At 42.8% G+C, this 25,262-nt stretch overlaps 1 protein-coding gene across 7 annotated transcripts in view; it reads right to left on the bottom strand.

The window, feature by feature from the left end:
* RUBCN (rubicon autophagy regulator) overlaps positions 1-25,262 on the bottom strand; it is an 86,765-nt gene that overhangs the window by 32,060 nt on the left and 29,443 nt on the right. For 2 of the 7 annotated variants that reach the window (XM_008266734.3, XM_008266732.4), the window contains exons 2-8: positions 23,073-23,226; positions 7,575-7,658; positions 6,172-6,331; positions 5,482-5,588; positions 4,366-4,522; positions 2,332-2,865; positions 935-979 (exon numbers count right to left, since the gene is read on the bottom strand). In XM_008266734.3, coding sequence (XP_008264956.1) covers positions 935-979; positions 2,332-2,865; positions 4,366-4,522; positions 5,482-5,588; positions 6,172-6,331; positions 7,575-7,658; positions 23,073-23,111 — 1,126 coding nt within the window. In that variant the 5' untranslated portion in view covers positions 23,112-23,226. The remainder of the gene's footprint in view (positions 1-934; positions 980-2,331; positions 2,866-4,365; positions 4,523-5,481; positions 5,589-6,171; positions 6,332-7,574; positions 7,659-23,072; positions 23,227-25,262) is intronic. The other 5 variants (XM_070072240.1, XM_008266733.4, XM_070072241.1 and 2 more) reach the window with 3 other exon arrangements.

Genomic DNA, 25,262 nt, shown 5'->3' with positions numbered 1-25,262 from the left:
GGGATCCCCAGTCAGACTCAGCTTCCAACACAAACTCCAACACCACACCCTTACTTCCTTACAGTAAGCCTTTGGTTATTATTACTTCCCGATGCAGCCCATTTCCTATACTCCCTTGAAATCTACCTCCTTACAACTTCTCATCTCCTTAAGAACAACAACACCCATCTGAATGATAGTTCTGCAAACTTTACTCCTCTGTAATCTTCTCTTTTTCAAGCTTATGCACCCAGTGACTTTACCCATCACCAGGAGGCCATGGTTTTAAGTCCTCCCTCACCACTGGTTTGCAGACACAACCTCATGTTAATGTCTCCAGAATGATGGTACACAAATCTCAGCTTGAACACTACCATGAAAACCAAGGAAACAGACTTCGGTCACTAGAAAAATCCTGTACAATGGTTGGAATGGGTACGGTGACTTTTTAGAGAATGAAAACAGGTGAAAGAAAATGGAAACAGAGGAACCTAGGAGAGGCAAACAACATCAACAATTAAAAAGAAAAAAAAAAAAAGACCCATGCAAGAATATCCAGGATCACAGAAAAAAGATAAAACACATTCTGGTGTTAAGTCAAGGAAAACAAAGTAATCCATGGTAAGTACTCAGTTACAAGAAAAATTCTGCCATTGATTCATCACAGAGCCTTAGACAAATAGTAGAACTTCAGCTTTACTTTTGGGAAAAAATGAATTATAAGTTTTGATTCTGCCTCCCAGAGGCTGTTGGTAAATTAAATGAACATTTGGAAGTTGTGGGCAGAAAATACATCATGCGAAATATTGGTGTCATTTCACACAGGTCCAGGCACCACAGCAGGACCAGACTAGCCAGACTTGATTTGACACCAGATTGGAAAAGGAGGTTCTGAACCAAGCAAGGTGGTCACAGAGGAACAGAGGAAGAGGAGGTGGAGAACTGGCTCCCAAACCTGCAATGGGATCTTCAACTATAATGGTGATATTCCTGAGGCCTCCTGTGGGTAAAAAGACAGGTGCAGAGGAGAGTACAGACAGAACAAACGGGATTAGAGAGAGACAAAGAGTGTCCTTTGTTACCTGGCAGACGTGGGGACATAACTCCCAAAAGGGAATCCCAGTGCTGCAGGAGAGATGACTGGTACAAGAAGCTACACCACACCCACACTTCCTCTGATCCTTCTGCATAGGTGTTCCCTGGCTCCCTTTTCCCATGCATGTTACCATGGTTTCTGGAATTCACAAGGATTCAAGAATGGGAGCAGGGAAGTTTTATATGCTCGAAGGCCAGCGCCTTGGAGTTTAGTAGACACCAGGCATGTAGCAGGACATGTGAGGAGAAGATTTAACCCAAGCACTTGTCACATCTAAGAAAGCCTGTGAGAAGATAGGCCATGATTTGGAGATCTTTCTCCTAAGGAGTTCCATTAAGTCAAATCGCATTCTTGAGGGGAAACAAAGACAAAACTTTGTCATCCAGGAGGGTTCAGATGAGGGCCTTTGATCTCATCTTCCTAGAAGTTACAAAGAGAAAGCAATCACAGCTCCAGTTGCTAAAGGAAATACTTTCTTTTGGTATTACTAGATGTTTTAATATTTTATTTTTATATAGGGTTTCTGAGGCTTTTGTGACCCTGAAAGGCTTTGAGCACAAAGTCCACGTTAGCCTCTCTGAGAAGGAGCTTCTTCTCCAATGAAGCCAACCAAAGCCTGCGAGATACCAACAACCCAGGAGAGATGTCGGCAGGAGATGGCAAAAGCAATGAGCTCCACCTTCTCCACAAATAATCACTTCCTTCTATCTGCTGGTGTTTCTGTGAGGGAGCTCCTAAGGGCCAGGGCCTCTTTAACTCACTGCCTCTCATCTCAATTAGGGATGCAGCAGCCAGCCCCACGTACTTGGTTATTGGGTCACATGACCTCATATACCCTATAATCTTAGTTTTAATTGGGAAATCCTAACATCACTCTGCCTCTATCATATTGGCATCACATCCTGACCAAATCCCAGGGAATCACAAAAAGGGAAGGAATTTATTGGGATTATTTTTAAGTTCATTAATACTTTCCCTGAATCTGAGAAATACAGTTAGGCTGTGATGAGTCACACTATCCTCCAATGCAAAGGAACTAGCAAAAGAATGCACGAAAGCATTTAATGTTTAGCAATGTTTAAATGAACAAACATACTCAGATTTCTTGAGTATCAGTATTACATTACAAACTTCTCTCTCTCATTTAAAAGCAGCAAGTCATGTCAACAGAAACTTGAAAAGCATCAACAAACTCTGCCTTCCATACTCAATAGAGTATACCACTGTGCTAACTGGCCGCTGGTGCTCGTCATTACCTGGGGCTCCTCGGGAGGCAATGTTGGTATCTGAATGGGAGCGAGTGTGGCTCTTCTTTGTCCCACTGGTGACAGGGAGTGTCTGCCCCTCTGAGAAGCTGGACCTGCGAAGGACACTGGACATCTGGCTTTGTCCATTACCCTCCTGGTCCCCTAAGGAAGAAGTAGCAGAGTCTGCCTTCTGGGAGCTGCTGGAGGAAAATAAATTGGAGCTGCTGCTCTCGGCATTGCTGCTGTGACTCTGACAGCTGGCAGTCCTGCTGCGGGGGTCCTGGTTGCCAATGGCCAGATACTCAGGCCCCTCACTGGCATCGTTTGGGGAATTATTCTGGTTGCTGACCCACGATGCTTCTACGGGGCTGGTCAGAGTGCGGGAGCTCATCTCATGTGGGGTTGTGGGGGAACCCCCAGACAGTGTAGACACTGAAGGCTGGGGGGCCTGGATGGTTTGATCATCTGTTAGTTCGACGTGCCCTGTGCTTTCTTGAGGTCTCCGAGGAGCGCCAGAGAATGAAAAGGAAGTAGATCTTCTCTCTAGGATATAAAAAGAAAAGGGGAGGGGAGAGAAAAGTAAGTTGGAATCCTGTAGTATGCATGAAGGGCTTTCCCACACTAAGAATCAAACACCCAATTGTTACTGGGTGCCCAGGACACAAGATGCTACGTCAGATAAGCAATCAGAGGCCGGCATTATGGTTAAGCCATTGCTTGCAATGTCGGCATCTGATATAGGAAGACCAGTTCAAGTTTCCTGCCCCTGCCACCCATATGGGAAATTCAGATGTAGTTCCCCTGTCTTTGTCTGGCTCAGCCCCAGCAATTGTAGTCATTTGGGGAGTGAACCAAAGAATGGAAGATCTCTGTCTCTCCCTCTCTCTTTCTGCCTTTCAAAGACATAAAATAAATGTTAAAAAAAGAAAGAAAGAGGGGTCAGTGCTGTGGTGCAGCGGGTTAAAGCCCTGGTCTGAAGCACCAGCATCCCCTATGGGCGCCAGTTTGAGTCCTGGCTGCCCCTCTTCCAATCAAGTCTCTGCTGTGGCCTGGAAAAGCAGTGGAAGATGGCCCAAGTCCTTGGGCTCCTGCACCTGCGTGGGAGACCCGGAAGAAGCTCCTGGCTCCTGGCTTCGGATTGGCTCAGCTCCGGCCGTTGCGGCCATCTGGGGAGTGAACCAGCAGATGGAAGACCTCTCTCTCTCTCTGTCTCTACCTCTCTCTGTAACTTTGTCTTTCAAGTAAATAAAATAAATCTTTAAAAAAAAAAAAAGGAAGAAAGAGAAGGTAGTCAAATAAAATAATTATTTAAAGCAGCTAAGTCAAAGGCAGCTAAGTCTCTTGAGATAGTGGTGTCATTGCTTATTAGTGTGCATTCCTCATCAATACAAATGAGCAATAATAATATTGAGCCTACTACATAGCTCTGGTTTAAGGATTAAATGAGATAATACATATAAATTAATTACAACAGACTCAATAAATGTTAGCTACTATTCAGGGGCAGGAATTTGACCTAATGGTTAAGGTGCTACTTGGGACACCTGCATCCCATATCTAAGTGCGTGTGTTCAAGTCTCAGCTCCATTCCTGATTCTGGCTTCCTGCTAATGCAGAGCCTGGGAAGCAGCAGTGAGGGCTTAAGTGACTGGACCTGGAGCAAGTTCCAAACTCCTGGCTTTGGCCAGGCCCAGCCCTGGATATTTCAGGCATTTGGGGAGTGAACCAGCAGATGGGAGACCTTTCTATATCTTTCTTTCTGTGTCTCTCAAAGAAATTAAAAATGAACATTTAAAATAAAACAAATGTTAGTTACTATTTCAATATATTTCTTTACAATATGAATTAGAAACTCAGAGAAACCTATAAACACCTCTTTCCTCTGTTACTTTTTAACTGAATTATCTTGGGCTACTTGCTCTATAACATTTTAAGATGGCCATTATTAAGACATGAAGTTTAACAAACTGCACCTGTCAAGGCTTGACTCTCAATCTGGAAGCACCCACAAAGTCCTCTACTTGCCAAGGCTCGGGTACATACCTGAGTTGTGGTTGGGCACGGATTGGTGGAGGCTAGAGAATGACCCGAAATAGGAATGCTGAGCATAGCTGGCTGGAGGAGTGTACGTGGAACCAGGCAGAGCTGTCAGGCTCTGGCTCTTTGTCACCAGCAGCGGGCTCTCGTGCTTTCTGGCAAACTGACAAAACAACAACAAAAACATGTCAGAGGCGACGAGCATAGAGGTCTTTAGAAGAGAGGCACTGGGTACTGCAAAAACTGCTGCTAGAAGCTGCCCTTTGGCAGCAGGCTTGGACTACAGCCAGAGCCTACAGCTCCAGCACAGTTACCACCCTCCACTACCACACTGCCCTGAAACCTTGAAGTCCCACTACAGCCTAGGGCTTCTGTGCTGGAGTCCTTTCAGGTGGGCACATCAGGAGTGCTTTACTGTGGAGGCACCAGAACAAAGACCACACAAATGGACTAGGGTTCAATTTCAGGTCCTGTCACTTAGAAGCTATATGGTCCAAACTGTGGGCAAGTGACTTATCTACTCTGCCTCAGTGGCCTCCTTTGTTAAAAAAAAATATATATTACCACCTACCTCACCTCATAGAGTTGTGAGGACTAAATGGGATGATGCATGTACTGTGCAGTGCACCATGCCCAGCACACAGAAAGCATCCAATCATGGATGGTAACCAACAATAAGCCACCAGTAGAGAGAGCAGACCCTTCCCCTAAAAGGAGCAGGGAGGCATTGATTGGAACACTAGTGACAGGGTGAGTTAACTACAGGCAATTAAGTTTTCTTCATACCAAAGAAATAAAATGATCCCGAACACTAGGTAATACTAAGTCTGACAATGTAAACACTACTCCTGATTCAGAACTACCCCTCTTGTCCCAGCTCTTTGTCAAGCTAAAGGAAGTGCTTTCTCACACTAAAAACACCAAGGGTTTAAAAAAAATACTCCCCTTCCCCCTCAGCAAATGGACTCAAGCCCAGACTCCCCTTCTCTCCAGGCATTTTTAAAAACAGAAGCCTTGCTGCTCACAACTGCCAAAATGAGGAAGCAATTTTCTACAGAGGATTATATCAAGCTGGGGTCCAGGGGCCCAGCACAGACATGGGAAATTCCTTGCCCTCTTTACCATGGATGCGTCGATCTGAGCCAGGAGGCGGGGGTTGTTCTGTTCCACTGCTTCTAGGCACTGGAGCATGGCTGTGACATGGGCATCACTTAGAAGGAAAGCAGTGTCTGGGGAGAGAAAAGCTACCATGGTGATGGAGCCCAACAGGGAGAGCTTTAGTTTCCCTGGACAGTCCTGGAAGAAGTCCAGAGAAAGAGACCGGGAAAGGGTAAAAATGGATTGAGGTGAATCATGTCACTGTAGAGTAAAATGGGAAATAAAACACAAGTAGAGGAGATGCTAAGAAATGTGTAGCTTATCCAAGAGGCTAAGAAAAGAGGTTTTAGTTGGAAAGACCAGATTTGAACCCTGGCTTTTAATGACTTTGGTCAAATCTGTTTCTCTGATTGGAAAATAGAGGTGCTGATACCCAACTCTCAGGGATGTTATGGAGTACAGTATAACAGTGACACTGGCACACAGGAAACTATGGTAGTTATTCTTACTGGTTTGTGTATATGGGAGTAGAGCATAAGTTTTATCATGCTTTACATGGGAAGTCAGAGGGGAGACTAGGTTTGTTTTGAGTAGATTCTCTAGGGCAACCATGAAAAATAGAAGGCCTTAGGGTTAGAGAAAGTCTACAAAAGAAGAGTGACATGGAAGAGAATGAGGAAGTATATACAACAACCCTAAGTGACTTCTACCTACCTGTGTAGAATTTTCTGATATACTGTCTGTCTCCAAGCAGAGGCCGAAGCTGGGCTGAGAGGCAGTGGCACTGCAAACTGTGCTGCAGCCACAGCTCTGCAATGGCACGCTCACTCACACCATCAGTGTTGCTCTGATCATTCTCATGCAAGTTGATGAACTGGGAAGCAAAGAGGCATGAATCAAAACATATATCCTGGTAGACCCAGCAAGACTTCAGTCTATGGACCTGAGAACTAAATTAAAACAATTAAAGGGAGGCAGTCAGAGGTATTTTCCTCCAGCTAGCACCTAATGGATATTGAAAGAGAATGAGGGAAGTGACTAACTAGCTTCAGTGCTGGATTGGATCCCTGGTGAGGGCTAAGCAGGTAAGACCTGATAGCCAGATCTAGGAGAGAACAAAACTGCTACATTTAGCTCTTTATGTTCTACCTCCTAAGAGACATCTATCTGTCCTGGGGTATTCAGAGAAAGGATGAACTTGACCTCTCCGCTTCTCCACAGATTCCTCTATTTCAGTAGGCATCCAAAAAAGAATACATCAAAACTTGGGCGGAAGGATCTAGGAAAAATGCCACCAAATATCCTCCTCTGAACAGAAGCAATCAGGTATCTCTTTTTGGCTCTAGCCACAGTATTCTCTTCCTGCTTGGGACCTCTTCCTACTCAGCTGCTTCTAAACACAAAGTCTCATATTCCAAAAGGAATGTATGGATACCAATTCCAGGCAGCTTCTAAGAGGAAATGATTATAGCAACACATTTTAGAGAAAGAAGTTAGAGGGAGGCTTAGTGGGAAAAATAACAGGGAGAAGGACAAAGAAAAGCAGTGGACCAATATGATGCCCTTTGGTTTGGTTCTCTGATCATTTAAAAACAAGTTACTGGTCCTAACCTTATCTCAGCAATGAACCTGGCACTAGCCACATATGGATAAGTATTATAGACTGGTGATTAGATACTTTGCTGATAGGATATACAATAAAGAGTTAAATAAATATACACAGAAAACTGGTAGTGACTATTCTGGAACTAGTGGTATAATCTTGGCCAGGTTACCTTCCTTTCTAACTGCTATATCTTCTTGAACAGTTATCAGCACATTAGCCCACTTCCCCTACAAATTTAGGGAATCTCCTGCCATTTGTCTTGGATTTTAAAAGCTTCATCCTTGCCCCAGAGAGGAAGTGCCCTGGATATCTGGGTTTATGTGTGTGTGTGTATAAGTGTGTGTGTGTGTTTGCTAAGGAAACAACTTTCACATCCAAGTCAGTCTTAGTCCGGTAATTTCCTTTCCTTAGTTAACACATTCCATCTACCCTAGCTCAGGAGGTTCTCCCAACAGATCACACAATGAAGGCTTGCAGCTACATCCTAGCACACCAGCTCTTTTGCTCTTACCTGCTCCACATGAAGGGCTGAGTGGGGACTGAGCCACCGAATGTCTTTCACAAATTGCCAGTAATCAGTCTGGTGGCAACATACCTAAGGAGGGAATATACAAAGGGAACAAATCACTACCATTTTGGACTAAATCTAGTTCTAATGCAGACATTCAAAGTAAGCAAATAAAGCATAACCTTCTTTTGCCTTAACAACGGATCTAGGCAGCAATCAAAGGACTACACACACATTTCCCTATAGAGAACAATTCTTTTCTAAAAAAATATTTATCTATTTGAAAGGCAGAACTGCAGAGAAAGAGAGAGAAAGAGAGAAAGAGAGAAAGAGAGAAAGAGAGAGAGAGAGAGAGAGAGAGAGATCTTCCATCTACTGGCTCACTCCCTAAATGGCCACAAAGTCTGAAATGGGGCTCATCTGAAGCCAGGAGTCAGAAGCTTCCTGAGTTCTCCCACGTGAGTGTAGGAGCCCAAGTACTAGGGCCATCCTCCACTGCTTTCCCAAGCACATCAGCAGGGAATTGGATCGGAAATAGAGCAGCCGGGACTTGAACTGGCGCTTATATGGGACACTGGCATTGCAGGCAGTGGCTTTACCTGCTACACCACAGCACCAGCCTAGAGAATAATTCTTAAAAATTAACCACCTTTTGAACAGGTAAAATACATGCATATGATTTAGAAGATACACAGTGAAAGTACTATTTCCTACCCCTTCTACCATTCAGTTTCTTAAAAGGTAATTCTTGGGGGCCGGTGCTGTGGCGCAGTGGGTTAGAGCCCTGGCCTGAAGCGCCAGCATCCCACATGGGTGCTGGTTCTAGTCCTGGTTGCTCCTCTTCGATCCAGCTCTCTGCTATGGCCTGGGATAGCAGTAGAAGATGGCCCAAGTCCTTGGGCCCCTGTACCTGCATGGGAGACCTGGAAGAAGCTCCTGGCTCCTGGCTTCGGATCGGCGCAGCTCTGGCCATTGCGGCCATCTGGGGAGTGAACCAACAGTGGAAGACTCTCTCTCTCTCTCTGCCTCTCCTCTCTCTGTGTAACTCTGACTTTCAAATAAATAAAAATTAATCTTTAAAAAAAATAAAGGTAATCCTTAAAACTGGTGAAGAGGGCCCAGCGTTGTGGCACAGAGTTAAGCTACTACCTGCAATGCTGGATGGAGATCCTGGCTCCTGGCTTCTACCTGTTGAACCCTAGTCATTGCAGCCATTTGGGGAGAGAAGCAGCAAATGGAAGATCTCTTTTACTTTTTGTCTTCCCCTCTCTCTGTAACTCTGCCTTTCAAGTAAATCAAATCAATCTTTAAAAAGAAAAAACCAGTGAAGAGGGGTGGGCATTTGGTGCAGCAGTTGAGTTGCTTCTTAGGATGCTCACATCCTATAGAGGAGTGCCTGGCTTGAGTTCCAGTTTCTCTAATCCAGCTTTCCACCACTGGGTAGCCTGGGAGGCAACAAATGACAGCTCATGTACTTGGGTCCCTGCACTCACATGGGAGACCCAGATTAAGTTCTGGGCTCCTGGCTTCAGCCTGGCCCAGCCCTGGCTGTTGCAAGCATCTGGGGAGTGAACCAGCAGATAGAAGATCCTTCTCCATCTCTGTCTCTGTCTTACTCTCTCAAATAAAATGAAAATTAATTATTTTTTAAAAAGTAGAAGCTGTCAGGGCAGGTGTTGTGGCACAGCAGACAAAGCCACTACTTTCAATGCTAGCATCCCATATGGGCAAGAGCTCATGTCCTAGTTGCTCCACTTCTGATCCAGCTGCCTGCTAATGTCATGGGAAAAGCAGTGGAAAATGGCCCAAGTGTTTGGGCCCCTGCCATCCACACAGAAGACCTGGATTGAGTTCCTCTGTCCTGGCTCCAGCCCTGGCCCAGTATCAGGCATTGTGGACATTTGGAAAGAGAACCAATAATTGGGAGCACACACTTCTCTGTGCCTCTCAAAAAAAAAAAAAAAAAAAGCTAGGGATAGATCGGATGGGTATCTTCAGTTCTTATTGTAAACAACATCAAAACAAAGTTACCCAGGTCAGAAAAGGGCTATATGTAGAATAATAATAATAATAATAATAATAATAAAAGCCCAGTCCTGGATAAAATGTTTCATATTGAAAGAGGCTAGATATGACAGCAAAATACTTGTATCATGAAAACTTAATTGTTATTTTCAGAATCTTTCCTAAGACTACTATGTAGGGTTAAAACTAAAGTTGAAATAACTAAAAAAAAAATATATATATAAAGAATTAGCAAAAGAGATGAACCAATCAATGGAACAAAACAAAAAGCCTAGAAAAAGACTTTAAAATATAAAAGAATTTAATATATAATGCAAAGAACATCTCACAAGTCACTGAACTCTTTGTAGTCTCGGAAGGTGGAATGAGCACTGGAAGCATCAGATGTGCAAGTTCTTCTGACCAGTGATGTCATAAAGACATTTCATACGGTATTTTAGCAACAGCATGGCAGTTTCTGATCTCTGGTCTCTGGATGAGTGGACACTGAGTGGCCAGGAGTGGGCAGCAATGGGATATCGACTCTAGCTTGGGTATGTCACTTTAAAGTTAGTAGCACCTAAAACTGGTTTAATTTCATCAGACAAAACTTTAAGCTAATAAAATTTTAATAAACCATGATTTTATATGGATAAAAAGAAAAAGAAAAAGAAATGGATTGCTTAACAAATATCATTAAGAAAATTGTCTGATGGGAAATAGATCAATCTGGGGCCAGTGCTGTGGTACAGGTAAAGCCTCTGCCTGCAGTGCTAGCATCCCATACAGATGCTGGTTCAAGTTCTGGCTGGTTCACTTCTGATTTAGCTCCCTGTTAATGTGCCTGAAATCAGATTGAGAAAAGTACTTGGGCCCCTGCATCCGCATGGGAGACCTGGAAGAAGCTCCTGGCTCCTGGCTTCGAACAGGCCCAGCTTTGGCCATTGTGGCCATTTGTGGAGTAAACCAGTGGATAAAACACACACACACATACCCCTTACTCTGCCTTTTGAATAAAATAAATCAAAACAAAACAAAACAAAAAGGTAGGTCAATTTGGGGCCAGTGTTGTGGCTCAGTAAATTAAGCCACGGCCTACAAAGCTGGCATTCCATATGAGTACCAGTTCAAGTCCTAACTGCTGTGCTTCCAATCCAGCTTGCTGCTAGTCAGCCTGGGAAAGCAGCAGACAATGGCCCAAGTGCTCCGGCCCCTGCCACCTATGCAGGAGACCCTGATGGAGTTCCATACTCCTGGCATCAGCCTGGCCCAGCCCTGGTCCTGTGGCCATACTGGGGAGTGAAACAGCAGACAGAAGATTGATATCTACCTACCTCCTCCTCCCCCTACCCCCGTCACTCTGCCTTTCAAACAAATAAAAGTAGATCAATTTAGGCACTCTCTTCAAATTATATACCAAAATAGAAGAGTTAAATATGAAGAAAAAAAAAAAGTATAAATCCACCAAGGGAAACAGGAAAGTAAAGATATTGGAGTTTTTTTTGTTTTGTTTTGTTTTGACAGGCAGAGTGGACAGTGAGAGAGACAGAGAGAAAGGTCTTCCTTTGCCGTTGGTTCACCCTCCAATGGCCACCGCAGCCTGCGTGCTGCGGCCGGCGCACCGCGCTGATCCGATGGCAGGAACTAGGTACTTCTCCTGGTCTCCCATGGGGTGCAGGGCCCAAGCACTTGGGCCATCCTCCACTGCACTCCCTGGCCACAGCAGAGAGCTGGCCTGGAAGAGGGGCAACCGGGACAGAATCCGGCGCCCCGACCGGGACTAGAACCCCGTGTGCCGGCGCCGCAGGCGGAGGATTAGCCTAGTGAACCATGGCGCCGGCTTGGAGTTTTCAATAGAAAAGCAAAAGTGCAAATTCAAAAGCAACAGATATGGATCCACATTTAAAATTTCACTACATAAAGTGTTTAGAAAGTATAAATATTTGGCATGTTTTATAATAACAAAAAAATGAAAGATATGCAAATAACTAGAACATTTATCAGGTTAGTGATTAAGTAAATTAGAGTACATTCATATGTGTAATATTATATATATTTTAGCAATGATGCTGTGTATTTGCTGGATGGATGGCTTCCTAGTTCTCCTGGATCCTGGGAAAGTAGCACTTGTGTTGGGTATAGACTACTCTCTAGAATAACTACATATGAAGTCTAAATGCACAAATAAAATATATTCCAAATAAACTCCAGAAGTAATGGTATGAACGTACAAAGTTAAACCATAAAAGTAATACAAGAAACTATGAAAAAACATTTTTGATAATCACAGAATAGGGAAACCCTTTCTTTCCCCTCTCACCCTCTCCATCATTATCTGAGAGGTACGGAGACACAGAGACAGGAAGAGGGAATTCACATTTGCTGATTCACTCCCCCAAATGCTTGCATCAGGAGCCAAAGGTGAGAATACAATACAGCTCTCCCACATGGGTGGCAGGGATCCAACTACTTGATCCATCACCTGATGCCTCCCACGGGTCCAGAATAGCAGGAAGTTGGAATTAAGGACAGAGCTAAGAACAGAACTCAGATATACAAGTATGAGATGTGGCATTCTGGAGTCTTAACTGGTGGGCTGCACGCCAGTCCCCAGAAGCTCCTTCTACACATCACATAAAGCTTAGAAGTCATAAGAGGTAACTAATTCAACTCACTAAAAATCATGTATTTCAGCAGAATAAAAGCCACTACAGGAAATGTCAAAGGACAAACTAGGAAAAAATATTTGCAATTCACATTACAGATAAAGGACTAATTCCCCTAAAGAGCTCAAATAAATTGAAATCTAAAGAAATGGGAATAAAAGAAGAGAAAAATTCACAAAGAAAAAACTGAACGACATTTTTTAAAAAAATATTTATTTTATTTTATTTGAAAGGCAGAGTTAGAGAAAGGGAGACACAGAGAGAGATCGTCTATCCACTGGTTCACTCCCCAAGTTACCCCAACAGCCTGAGGTGGGCCTATTGAAAGCCAGGAGCCAGGAAATTCTTCTGGGTCTCCCATGTGGGTGGCAGTGGTCCAAGCACCTTGGCCATGCTCTGCTGCTTTCCCAGACCATAACAGGGAGCTAGATCAAAAGTAGAGCAGCCAAGACTTGAACCAGTGCCCACATGGGATGCTGGTAAATGACTCTTACAATGGCAAAGTTCATGAAGTTTGATATGGAAGAGAAAGGCTGGATGATTAGGGGAATAGTTGAGTTGGAAGATTTTTCTCACCATTTCTACTAGCTCTGCAGTGTAACTCCACCCCTTACCTGTCAATCCAATATATACACTTTTTCTATGATGTACCTGCTCGTCCCACACCAGTAAGGAAAAGATGCCATTATGGCCAGGTAGAAGTTAAGCTCCACTTGGAGGCACCATTAAAATCCCCAGAAAGCCTCACACATACTAAACCCTGACCAGACTCTATCTTGTGTGTATATTCAATTAGGGCACCACCCTCTACACCATAAAAGGGATGGTTACATGTGAGAATGGCCCTTTTGCTTTGTGGCTTCTGGCCCTTGCTTTTGGGTCCTTTGCTGGCCTCCTCCCATTCCTCTCATAGGTAACTCTTTGGCCCATTCGTGAAGTGTGTCTCCATGTGGAGTTGCCCACACTCATGTGTGAACGTATATTCATTCTCTCAATTTTAAATACATGTTGCTCTCACTTGTGTATTGTATTTATATCTGTGCCTTGAATTCTTATCTCGGTAGGGGCAAGAACTTAAATAAAATGTATAGCCCCTTATACTGGCAAGAGTGTAGGGAATCAGATGTTCATTCACTGCTAAGGAGGGCACAAATATACATAACTTTCTCCTGGAGGGCAGTTCAGCAACTGCTACCAAATTCAAATGCATATACCTGTTAGCCTAAAAATCCTATAGTAAAGGATAAAATATCTATATACAAGCATTGGTACTCACAGCAAATGAATGGAAGCAATCTAAATATCCATCACTGGGGATGGATAAATAAATGATGGCACATACATACAACAGAGTATTATAAAATAGTTATAAAGAAGAATGAATGTAATGAAAAAGGCAAGAGATTGAATACTGATCACAGGATTACTATTTGTATAAAATTACTTTTAAAAATTATCTGAATACAAACTAATAAACAGCAATTATCTAATAGAACAAGACTTCTCACTCTATATGGTTTCATAGTTTTTGACATTTTAACCCTGTAAGATATATTATCTATTTAAAAATTAAATAATTTAAAGCAAGTTACAGAGTGTTACATATAGTACAATCCCAATATTTTAAAAAGCACATAAATATATAAGAAGCTCTACTAAAATGTTAAAAATGGTTGTTATTACTTTGTGTTGAGATTATTGGTGATATCTGTTTTCTTATAAAATCCTTTTTGTATTTTCCAAATTTTTAACAAACAAAAATATACTGATATATTCAGGGAAACAAACAAACGAAAAAACACATTAAGTCTTTCCCATTAACCTTTTTTATATTGGGCTATCTATGTTGCCAAGAACAGGTATCTTCTTGGTGGTAGATTAAAAGGGGACTCCTTTTACTTCTATTCAGTTGAGCAATCTCAGGGAAAGAGTGTCCCCGACATTTCTAAGCAGCAACAAAGAGGTTACCAATTATACTTTGTCTTGTGGAAGCTCTTAAAGGTAGCCTGGGACAGGTGTTGTTTGCACAGGGTTGAAGTCACTGCTTGGGATGCCCACATCCCATATCAGAGTGCCTGGTTCAAGTACTGGCTCCTTAGTTTCCAATCCAGCTTCCTACTAATGTGCATCCTAGGAGGCAGAAGTTGATGACCCATGTACTTGGTCCCTGCCACCCACGTGGGAGGTCCAGACTGAGATCCTGGCTCCTGGCTTCGTCCTGGTCTAGCCCTGAATGTTGTGGGAACTTGGGGAGTGAACCAGTGGATGGAAGATCTCTTTTTCTGTCTCTCCCTTGAATCAAGTGAAAGTAAATAAAAATTAAGAAAACAAATTTCTTTTTTAAAAATTAATTAATTTATTTGAAAGGCAAAGTTACAGAGAGAGAGATCTTCCATCCACTGGTTCACTTCCCAAACGGCTACAATGGCCAGGGCTGAGACAGGCCGAATGCAGGAGCCAGTCTTTCAGGTCCCCGAGTATTTGGGCATCTTCCACTGCTTTCCCAAGCACATTAGCAGCCAGGACTCGAACTGGTGCCCATATGGGATGTCGGCACTGCAGGCGGGGGCTTTACCTGCTACGTCACAACAATGGAATGGCCCCAAGAAAACAAATTTCTAAAAAGGAAAAAAAAAAAAAGTAGCCCGGAGGTAGGCTGTCAAGCAAAATATACCTCTCTAAGAATATGGTCATGATGCTACAGATTTCCTAAGGCCCTGAGTGATTTTTAAAAATACAACTCATATTCATAACACATCCTTATGAAAACACGGGGAGCTATGACCCACATGAATCATCGTATCCCTTCCCCCCTCCAAGGGCAGGGTACCAGAATAGCTTCCTGATGACAAAGCAGCCTGAAACCTTTGAAAGCCTTAATCTTTAGGGAGGAAATAAAAGGGAAAAACAAGTCCTTGACACAGGACTTTGTTAGATCTTTACAAGGCAGAACCAAGCAGCAGAGAAATTGGCCTGAATTTTGTTTTTGATTCTCCCCCACTAGAGCCTGTAACAGTCAAGTGTGTGTGTATCAATGTCATTTGCTGGTTTGCTCTACTTCCACTTACTAATATTACTGCTGTTTTGTAGGTGACAATGTACTTTGGTATGTTTCATTCTGATAACCAGGCACTTTCACAGATATTATCATTTTTTATAACTATACCAAGATAAATTAATAGTGTCTTGCATTTACCGAACATCTTTCATTTGAAATCTCATTGACTTTACTGTATCATCATGACACATTTCTCTTTCTGGCACCGATGGATAAACTGTCACTAAATATGGTTCAGTGATTATTCTAGATGACAATGTAAAATTTTTAACGGGGTCAAGAAAAGAATTTATTTGCAAATATTTTAATCACTGAATGGCAGCACCACTACTCTGGTAACTATTTTGGTCATCTGCCTGGAAAACTTACACTGAGTTTTTACAAAACATGTTGGCATAATTTCCAAGTTTCTGGCTTACGGCACTCAGTAGGTCAATGCCACAAATTAGTAGAAAGAATATTGCGAGGAAGGGCAATCTCAGAGAGAAAATAGTTTAGTTTTGGTCAAGTTATGCCTGGTCTGTAGGACAGCCAGCCAGCTGATGATATACAGGAAACAGCTGGTTTTCTGCATCCACAGTTCAGCAATGATGTCTGAGCTGGGGGTCAGCAGTGGATGGGTAAACATTAAACAATTAAGTGCGGGGCCGGTGCTGTAGCGCAGTAGGTTAATCCTCCGCCTGTGGTGCCGGCATCCCATTTGGGCACTGGTTTGAGTCCTGGCTACTCCAATTTCAGTCTAGCTCTCTACTATGGCCTGGGAAAGCTGTGGAAGATGGCCCAGGTCCTTGGGCCTCTGCACCCATGTGGTAGACCAGGAGGAGGCTCCTGGCTTCGGATCAGTGCAACTCCGGCCATTGTGGCTGTTTGGAGAGTGAACCAATGGAAGGAAGACCTTTCTCTCTGTTTCTCCCTCTCACTGTCTGTAACTCTAACTCTCAAATAAAATAAATAAAATCTTTAAAAAAAATGTAAGTGGATAAAATTGCTTCAGGAAAAGGTACATAGAAAGAAGACATAACAATATAAGGGCAGAATCCCATTTTAGACAATCCAAGAGGAAGAAATCCCAGGGAAAAAAACTGAGGAGTAGTTACAGAGGTAAAATACTGTCTGTGACATCAGAAGATAATGTCACACAAATCAAGGTATGATAATGGTCAACAGTGTTCAAAGGTGTTCAAAAGAGAAATGTTCATTGGGTTTGGTAACATGGATACCATTTTACTTAAGTTGCAGGTCAGATCATCAGTGGTAAGGGCAGAAACCACATTTCAGTAGGCTAACTTCACTGTTTTGCAAATTTCAAAGTTCTTATCTACACCGACACACACAGGATTTTATAATTGGAAACTAAAAAAAGAAAGGAACACTTATTGCTTCCTATATGTGCCGCAAACTGTGCTAGGCAAATTCAGATGCTCTTTCACTTAATTTTTTGGTATTTTCATTTTTACGGATGAGAAGGGCAACAAGATTAAAAAAATTAATATTTCCTACTAGCTAAAATTAACTCACAATTTTTTTTAAGATTTATTTATTTGAAAGGCAAAGATATAGAGAGGATAGAAAGAGACTCTTCCGGGCCAGCGCCACGGCTCACTACGCTAATCCTCCGCCTTGTGGCACCGGCACACCGGGTTCTAGTCCCGGTTGGGGAGCCAGATTCTGTCCCAGTTGCCCCTCTTCCAGGCCAGCTCTCTGCTGTGGCCAGGGAGTGCAGTGGAGAATGGCCCAAGTCCTTAGGCCCTGCACCCCATGGGAGACCAGGAGAAGTACCTGGCTCCTGCCATCGGATCAGCGCGGTGTGCCGGCCGCAGCGCACCGGCCGCGGCGGCCATTGGAGGGTGAACCAACGGCAAAGGAAGACCTTTCTCTCTATCTCTCTCACTGTCCACTCTGCCTGTCAAAAAAAAAAAAAAAAAGAAGAAGAAGAAGAAGAAGAGACTCTTCCATCCACTGGTTCACTCCCCAAATGGCCACAATGGCTGTGCCAGGCCGGAGCTAGGAGCTTCTTCCGGGTCTTCCATGTGGGTAGGGTCTTCCATGTGGGTACAGGGGCCCAAGAACTTGGGCCATCTTCTGCTGCTTTCCCAGGCACATTAGCAGGGAGCTGGATTGGAAGTGGAGCAGCTGGGACTCAAATTAATGCCCATATGGGATGCAGGCACTTCATGCAGAGACTGAACCTTCTTTCTACACCAAGCACCAGCCAGACAACTGTGTTCTAATTCTCTTCATGCACCACCTAATTCTCACAGCCCTATGAGGTAGGTATCAGGGTTATTACCCAGTTCTACAAAGAGTTACCAAGAGAGATGCAACTTAAGCAATACCACATAGTTAATGATGAAGCTGAGATTAAACTGTGAGCAATCTGACTAAACAGTCCCTAATTTTAACTACAATGTAATTTTATGTCCCAAAGACCTGAGCAGTGAGTCTGGATTTTGATCCAGATTTTATTTGATTACAAAGTCTTCTGTCAGTCTATTACACAATGTTACCTCCAAATTCCTAGAATGGTGCTCTTATTTCATTTTAGTTTTATTTACTTGAAATCGAAAGAGGAAAAGAGACAGACAGAAAGAACTCCCATCTACTGGTTCACTCCCCAAATGTCCACAATGGTCAACACTGGGCCAGGCCAAACTCAGGAGCCAGCAACTCAATCTAGGTGTCCCATGTGGGTGGCAGAGACTCAACTGCTTGAGGCATTACCACGGTCTCCAAGGGTCTGCATTAGCAGTAAGCTGAAGTCAAGAATTTGCACAGGTATTTTAATATGGGATGCAGGTACGTTAACAGGTGACAATGACCAGGCCAATACCCAACCCAGTGTTTTTAAAATGATGGCCATTTAGATAAATTCAGTTCTTTAAAAGAATACACTTTTTTCTATCTTCAAAATTCTTTAAAAAAGAGAGCCTTGGGTCAGGCGTTGAAGTGCAAAGGGTTAAGCTGCTGTTTGGGATGCCCTCAACATATACGGTAGTACCTGGACTGAGCTCCACCTCTGCATCCATCAGCTTCCTGCAAATGTACCTGACAAGCAACAAATAATAGCCCAAGTACTTGGATTCCTGCCTTCCATATGGGAGACCAACATGGAGTTCCTAGGTTTGGCCTGGCCCAGCCCCAGCTGCTGCAGGAATCCTAGTGAATGTAAGGTCTCTCCTTGTCTCTGTCATTCTGCCTTTCAAATAAATTAATCAATCAAAAAAATTTTTAAACAGAGAAAGCCTCACCTTCAGAACTTACTATGAATAGGAAAAATCTAACATCAGCCAACTTGCCCACTAAATCCTAAAAATATCAGTGCCGGCACTGTGGCACAGTAGGTTAATCCTCTGCCTGAGGTGCCAGCCTATATGGGTGCCGGTTCTAGTCCCAGCTGCTCCACTTCCAATCCAGCTTCCTGCTGTGGCCTGGGAAAGCAGCAAAAGATGGCCCAAGGGCTTGGGCACCTGCACACCTGTGGGAGACCTGGAAGAAGCTCCTGGCTCTGGATCAGCTCAGTTCTAGCTGTTTCGGCCAATTGGGAAGTGAACCAGCAGATGGAAGACCGATCTCTCTCTCTCTCTTTCTCTACCTCTCACTGTCTGTAACTCTACCTCTCAAATAAATAAATATAATAACCAACAAGAACACTGGTTAAAACCACTGTTCAGGCACAGGTGTCGTGGCTCAGTGGGTTAAACTGCAGTTTGGGACATCCACATCATATACCGGAGTACCTGGGTTCAAGGTCTACTTCTGCTTTTGATCCAGTTTTCTGTTAATGAGCCAGGGAGGGAGTAGATGATGGCCCAAGTACCTAGGTCCCTGTCAACCATGTGGGAAACCTGGATGTAGTCCCTGGCTCCTGGCTTTGGCCTGGCCCACCCAGCCTCTGCTGTTGTAGGTATTTGGGGAGCAAACCAGCAGATGGAAGATTCTCTCTCTCTACATGTTACTCTTCATTTCAAATAAATAAACACACTGATCTTTAAAAGCAAAACAAAAATACTATTCAGAGGTAACATGCACAGATTTCTAGAAGGGAAGGTAACACATTAAATCATGTCAAGTATGAATACTTCATATTTTAGAACCAATTAACTGATAAGCTCTTTTCCAATGTGACCAATGGCTTAGAATAACTTTCAATAAAAAGACAAACTTGGCTCAGAGGAAGGGAGTTTAAGGAAAAATATGAAGTCCTGACATGGGAGAACATGAATATTTGTGAGCTTATGATTATGCATGTATTTGTGAGGTCTGATTTTTTTTTTTGGAGGGGGTAAGGAGGAAGATACCAAATTCTAAATAATCATTTATCAATTTTATCCAGAGCAAGCCTTATTTAAAACACTGCAAATGCAGTAACTGTCAAGGAAAGCAAAAACCATTAAGTATTATTGGATGCTGCTCATTTACAAAACTGAAAGCCAATTAGAGTGTTTGAGAATATAAAGGAAAAGAAAATCAATGTTAGTAAAGTTTATACTGAAAAATACTAAAGCTATAATCAAAACTGCTATTCATAAGCATTCACAACCAGTTACCTACAAAATAAAACTTAGAGAATATCCTAAAAACTACGATTTTTTTTTTTTTTGGACAGGCAGAGTTAGACAGTGAGAGAGAGACAGAGAGAAAGGTCTTCCTTCCATTAGTTCACCCCCCAAATTGGCCACCACAGCTGGCACACTGCACCGATCCAAAGCCAGGAGCCAGATGCTTCCTCCTGACCTCCCATGCATTCTCCACTGCCTTCCTGGGCCACAGCAGAGAGCTGGACTGGAAGAGGAGCAACTGAGACAGAATCCAGCGCCCCAATCGGGACTAGAACTCGGGGTGCCAGCGCCACAGGCAGAGGATTAGCTTAGTGAGCTGTGGCGCCGGCCAAAACTATGATATTTTATAAATCTTTTTCAGACATGTCTCAGGATGCTACCAAAAGGAAAACTCCCAACGTCAGGTCATCTTTGTCCTTGTCTCCATCCTTCTCTTCCCAGCACACTGGCTAGCTCTCACTGTACTTTTCAGTGCTTTACACGGACTAAAGCAGTTAATGCTCACAATAGTCTTAGAGACAGACACAGCCACATTTCACAGGTGGGGAAACTAGAACACAGAGAGGTTAAGTATCTTGTCCAAGGTAACACAGCTCGTAAAAAAAGGAGCAGAAATTTGAACCCAGGCAGCCTGGCCTACCGTGGACCATTACCTATTAACTATTCATGCTAATCCTTTCTTCTTTTCACTAGTCACTCACATACCTGCTAGAGTTTCCACACGTATTTTGAGATGAATTATCATACCCCTGTAGGGAAAGCACATACTTATTTCTTCCTATTACCAAATCAAAGTAAAGATAGCAATAACCAAAGTTTAAACTTGGGGAACAAATGGAAATTTTATTTCAAACAGAAATAAAGGAGGAACTAATCATTTTGCATCAAGAATGAAACATCAATTCCACTTACACCAATCTCATCAAGCTTAAGCATGTATTACCACTGGATAACACTGTTTTCCAGGCAAAAGGACTTCCCCAGAAGAAAGTACTTTTGTTTTGTTTTATTTTTTTTTATTTTTAATTTATTATTATTTTTTTTTACATCTGGGAGACAGAGAGATATAGAGAAGACAGAGCTCCCGTCTATTGGCTCATTCCCCAAATGACCGTAACATCTAGGACTGAGCCAGGCCAAAGCTGGCAGCCAAGGACTTAACCCAGGTCTCCCATGTGGGTGGCAGGAACCCAACTACTTGAGCCTTCACTGTTGCCACCCAGGATCTGCACTGCTGGGACACTGGAGTGAGAAGCTACAGCAGGGACTCAAACCCAGGCACTTGAATTGGAATGTGGGCTAACCACCCACTCTGGCAGACACACTTAATATAACTTAGCATGTAGAGTTTCATCTTCTCACTCTGGAGAAACATTTCCTGTATGCAAGTCAGAAGCTGAATACATTTTTACCTCTTTTTCTACCTACTTTTGAAAAAACAACATGGTTTTCATCAAGACTAAGATTAAGAAAAAGCTTCCTGGCTAAAAATAGCTTGCCAACATATCCATGTTCTAATTCATATGAACTATAAACATTACTTTTCATGGTAAAAAAAAAAAAAGAATTTTGCAGGTGTGATTAAATTAATGGTTTTGGAACAGGAGGATTACCCTGAATTATCAGGTAGGCATACTATAATTACAGAGGTCCTTCTGGGAGGGAAGTAGGAGATCACAGGGAAGGAAGGTGATATGAAACAGATTTGGGGGCCAGCATCAAGGCATAGCAAGTAAAGCTGCCACCTGCGATGCCAGCATCCTAGTCTTGGCTACACCACTTCTGATCCAGCTCCATGCTAATGTGCCTGGGAAGGCAGTAGAAGATGGCACAAGTGCTTGGGCCCCTGCCCCCATGTGTGAGACCCAAAAGAAGCTCCTGGCTCCTGGCTTCAGCCTGGCCCTATCCTGGCTATTGCAGCCATTTGGAAAATGAACCAGCAGGTGGAAGATCTAAAAAGGAGAGAATGATCCAACATGGAAAGCAGGCCACACAGCAGACTCATAGAATGACAAACTCCCTAAACAGCACTCTGGCCTTAGAATCAATCCTTAAGGCATTTGGATCTGGCTAAAAAGATCATGAGAGCATTTCAGGCATGGAAAGCCAAGATACTGGCAAAAAATGGCCTACATGAAAGATCTCTGTGAGTGAGATCCCAGTGGAAATACAGGACCATCAAATAAGGAGGTATCTTTCTCTAAAGGGAGGAGAGAACTTCCACTTTGATTATGGCCCTGTCTAAATACTGATGGAGTTTGTGGACTCAAGAGGCTTCCATAGCCTTGGCAGCTCATGACAGGAGCCTTGGGTGATCACTGACATCATAAATAAGAGTGTCAATTATTAAATCAACAACAGGAGTTACTATGCACTTGCTCCCCATGTAGGACCTATCTTCAATGAGTTGTACTATGAGAATTAATGGTAAAACTAGTCTTCAAACAGTACTTCATACTTTGTGTGTCTGTGTGGGTGCAAACTGTGGAAATCTTTACTTAGTATAGAGTTGATCTTCTGTATATATATATATATATATATATATATATAATTAAAAATGAATCTTAATGAAGAATGAGATGAGAGAGGGAGTAAGAGGTGGGAAGGGAGTTAAGGTGGGGGGGGGGGGGAGAACCGCTATATTCCAAAAAGCTGTACCTATGAAATTTATATTTATTAAATAAAAGCTTTCAAAAAAAAAAAAGGAAAAAAACTCTCAGTAACTCTGCTTTTCAAATAATTAAAATAAATTCACAAAGAAAACCAGATTTTAAGATGCTGTGTTGATGGCTTTGAACAGGGAGGAGGGGGCCAAGAGCCAAATTCAAGGAATGCAGTTCTAAAAGCTGAAGAGGGCAAGAAAACAGCTTCTCCCCAGAGCCTCCAGAGGGAGTGCAGCAGCCTTGTATACACTTTGGTTTCAGAATGCTGACACGTATTTCAACATTGAGCTGGTCGTCACTTGTTATAGCAACAGGGACCGAACAAACGGACCTAACTTCTTGTTGCTGATTTGCTGTCCTACACAATAATTAATCCATTCTCTGACATCCACATACCTTTGGATATAAAAAATATATGCATTCAGTCACAGTCTTGCCCTCAAGAGTTCAGAGACTAGTGGCCTTCATCTTCTCCCTAACAATCAGCTAACTGCAACCACTTCTTTCCAGCAAATGATTCAACAAATGTGGCAAAAGATATTTCTACATACCTGGTCATGGATGAGACCATGGTAGAGGATGCTCTGCATGTCCCTGCAAAGCCGTTCCAGACCACCATACTTGGACCAGACATTGGGGCTATTGGCCGACACCAAACCCTCCACAGTCGTCTTCAAATTACCCAGCAACTGCCAGTGCTCCCTCCTGCAAGTGCATTGATTATACCAGTGGTTAGTTAACTCTGTTGTACCTAATCCTGATCATGTCAAAGAAAGTCTAAGCCAAGGAGCATCCTGCCCCCCAACCTAACATTCTCTCCCCTGCTAATTTTTCACTGAGGCAGAAGACTTAACTTTGAGAGGACTGAAGTCGCAAAGAACACTAAAAATAAAAATAAAAATAAAAGCAAACAAACAACAAACACTATGCTTTGTAAAGTGATTTTCACTAACTCTTACTCAGTACTTAGATAAGTAGTCTTTAATCCTGTTTTTAGGAGTATGATTCCTGAAGATCCATTTCTGAACAATGACAGTCCATTGGCAATATAAAGGTACCTCAAAAATTTCAAGGAAAACAGAATTAAAAGATGTTTATTTTGGTGCAAAAAAATTTGAAATGCATATGCATTTTCCATGCATCTTTTTAAGACCCCTCATATACAGGATGAGGGCATCCACTCAGAAACAGAAATCTTTTGCCAAACAAAAAAGCCAAAACATCATTTTTTATTCACCGTATTTCCAAGCACTAAAAACAGCATAGCAAAGGATAGAAAATGATTTACATTCATACCCACACACAAATGTTATGGGTAACAATATGAGTAGCTCATGGTTTTTCATCTAAAATTGAGAAAAATGTATTTTAAATTTGCACTGAGTTGTGTTTTGGGACATGCTCCCAAACCAGTCAACTACTGGTTCATTCTCCTAGACCATCTGAAGAACTTTACTGGAGAAGTTTGAAAGCTGCTGCCTTAGATGATATTCCAAGTTCCTGTGAAGTCCCCAGCATTTCTCAGCACAGTTTCCAAGTAACTGAATGGAAAGAGATGTACAGAAATCAACTTGCATAAGGAAAACATAAGCGGATGAAATATCAAATTTCTTTTCTGAGGCTCCCAATTGTGACACTGCACGCTTTACCTTGCCCTTTCATATTTCTTATTAGAGTACTACACTCAGGGTGAGCATTTGGTTTAGTGGTTAAAATACCACTTGGGACACCCACATCCCATATCAGAGTGCCTGGGTTTAAGTGCTGGCTCTGCTCCCAATTCTAACCTCCTGCTAATGTGTACACTAGGAGGCAGCAGGTGATGGTTCAAATAGTTGGATCCCTGCCACTCATGAGGGAGACCTAGATTTCATTCCAGGCTCCTGGCAACAACCTGACCCAGCCTCAGCTCTTGCAGGCATTTGGGGAGTGAACCAGCAGATGGGAGACATCTGTCTCTGTCTCTGTCTCTCTCTGACTTTCAAATAAAAAGTAAATAAATAAATTTTAAAAAGAATACCATTTTTTTTAAGATTTTTAAATTTTATTTGAAAGGCAGAGTTACAGAGAGGCAGAGGCAGAGGCAGAAAGAGAGGTCTTCCATCCTGCTGGTTCACTCCTCAACTGGCTGCAACAGCTGGAGCTACAGTGATCCAAAGCCAGAAGCCAAGAGCATCCTCCAGGTCTCCCACGTGGGTGTGAGGGCCCAAGCACTTGGGCCATCTTCTACTGCTTTTCCAGGCCATAGCAGAGAGCTGGATTGGAAGTGGAGCAGCCAGGACTCAAACCGACACCCATATAGGATGCTGGCATTGCAGGTGGCAACTTTACCCACTATGCCACAGCACCGACCCCTCTTTTATTTTTTAAGGACAGTCATCCTATGAATGGCAATGATTCTTCAGGGAACTTTCACCATAAATGTTTTATATCATTTACATACCTATGGGGGTAGGAGAGACCCAGACTAAAATCCTTTCTACCATTCTCAAAACTAACCTCTTTTGTACATTTAATGAGCTATTTCAGGAAAGTGGATGAATAAAGCAAAGGCAGACAAAACTAATGAAGAAGCTAGGTATGATATAGGATTGCTAATTAAAAAGGCAAGGCCAGATGGATCTCATTCTTGTCTTTTGCTCTAAAGGCCTTCCGACCGAGAATTTATTTAAATTAGGAAAGTCCACATTTTCCTAACCTTATGTCACTGAACATTTGACTCACCAAACTTCCTTTATTCT

The sequence above is a fragment of the Oryctolagus cuniculus genome, chromosome 4 (genome assembly GCF_964237555.1).
Source record: "Oryctolagus cuniculus chromosome 4, mOryCun1.1, whole genome shotgun sequence".
NCBI classification, from domain to species: domain Eukaryota; kingdom Metazoa; phylum Chordata; class Mammalia; order Lagomorpha; family Leporidae; genus Oryctolagus; species Oryctolagus cuniculus.
Note: the sequence above shows the minus strand (reverse complement) of the source record. Positions and strands in the feature narration are given on the sequence as shown.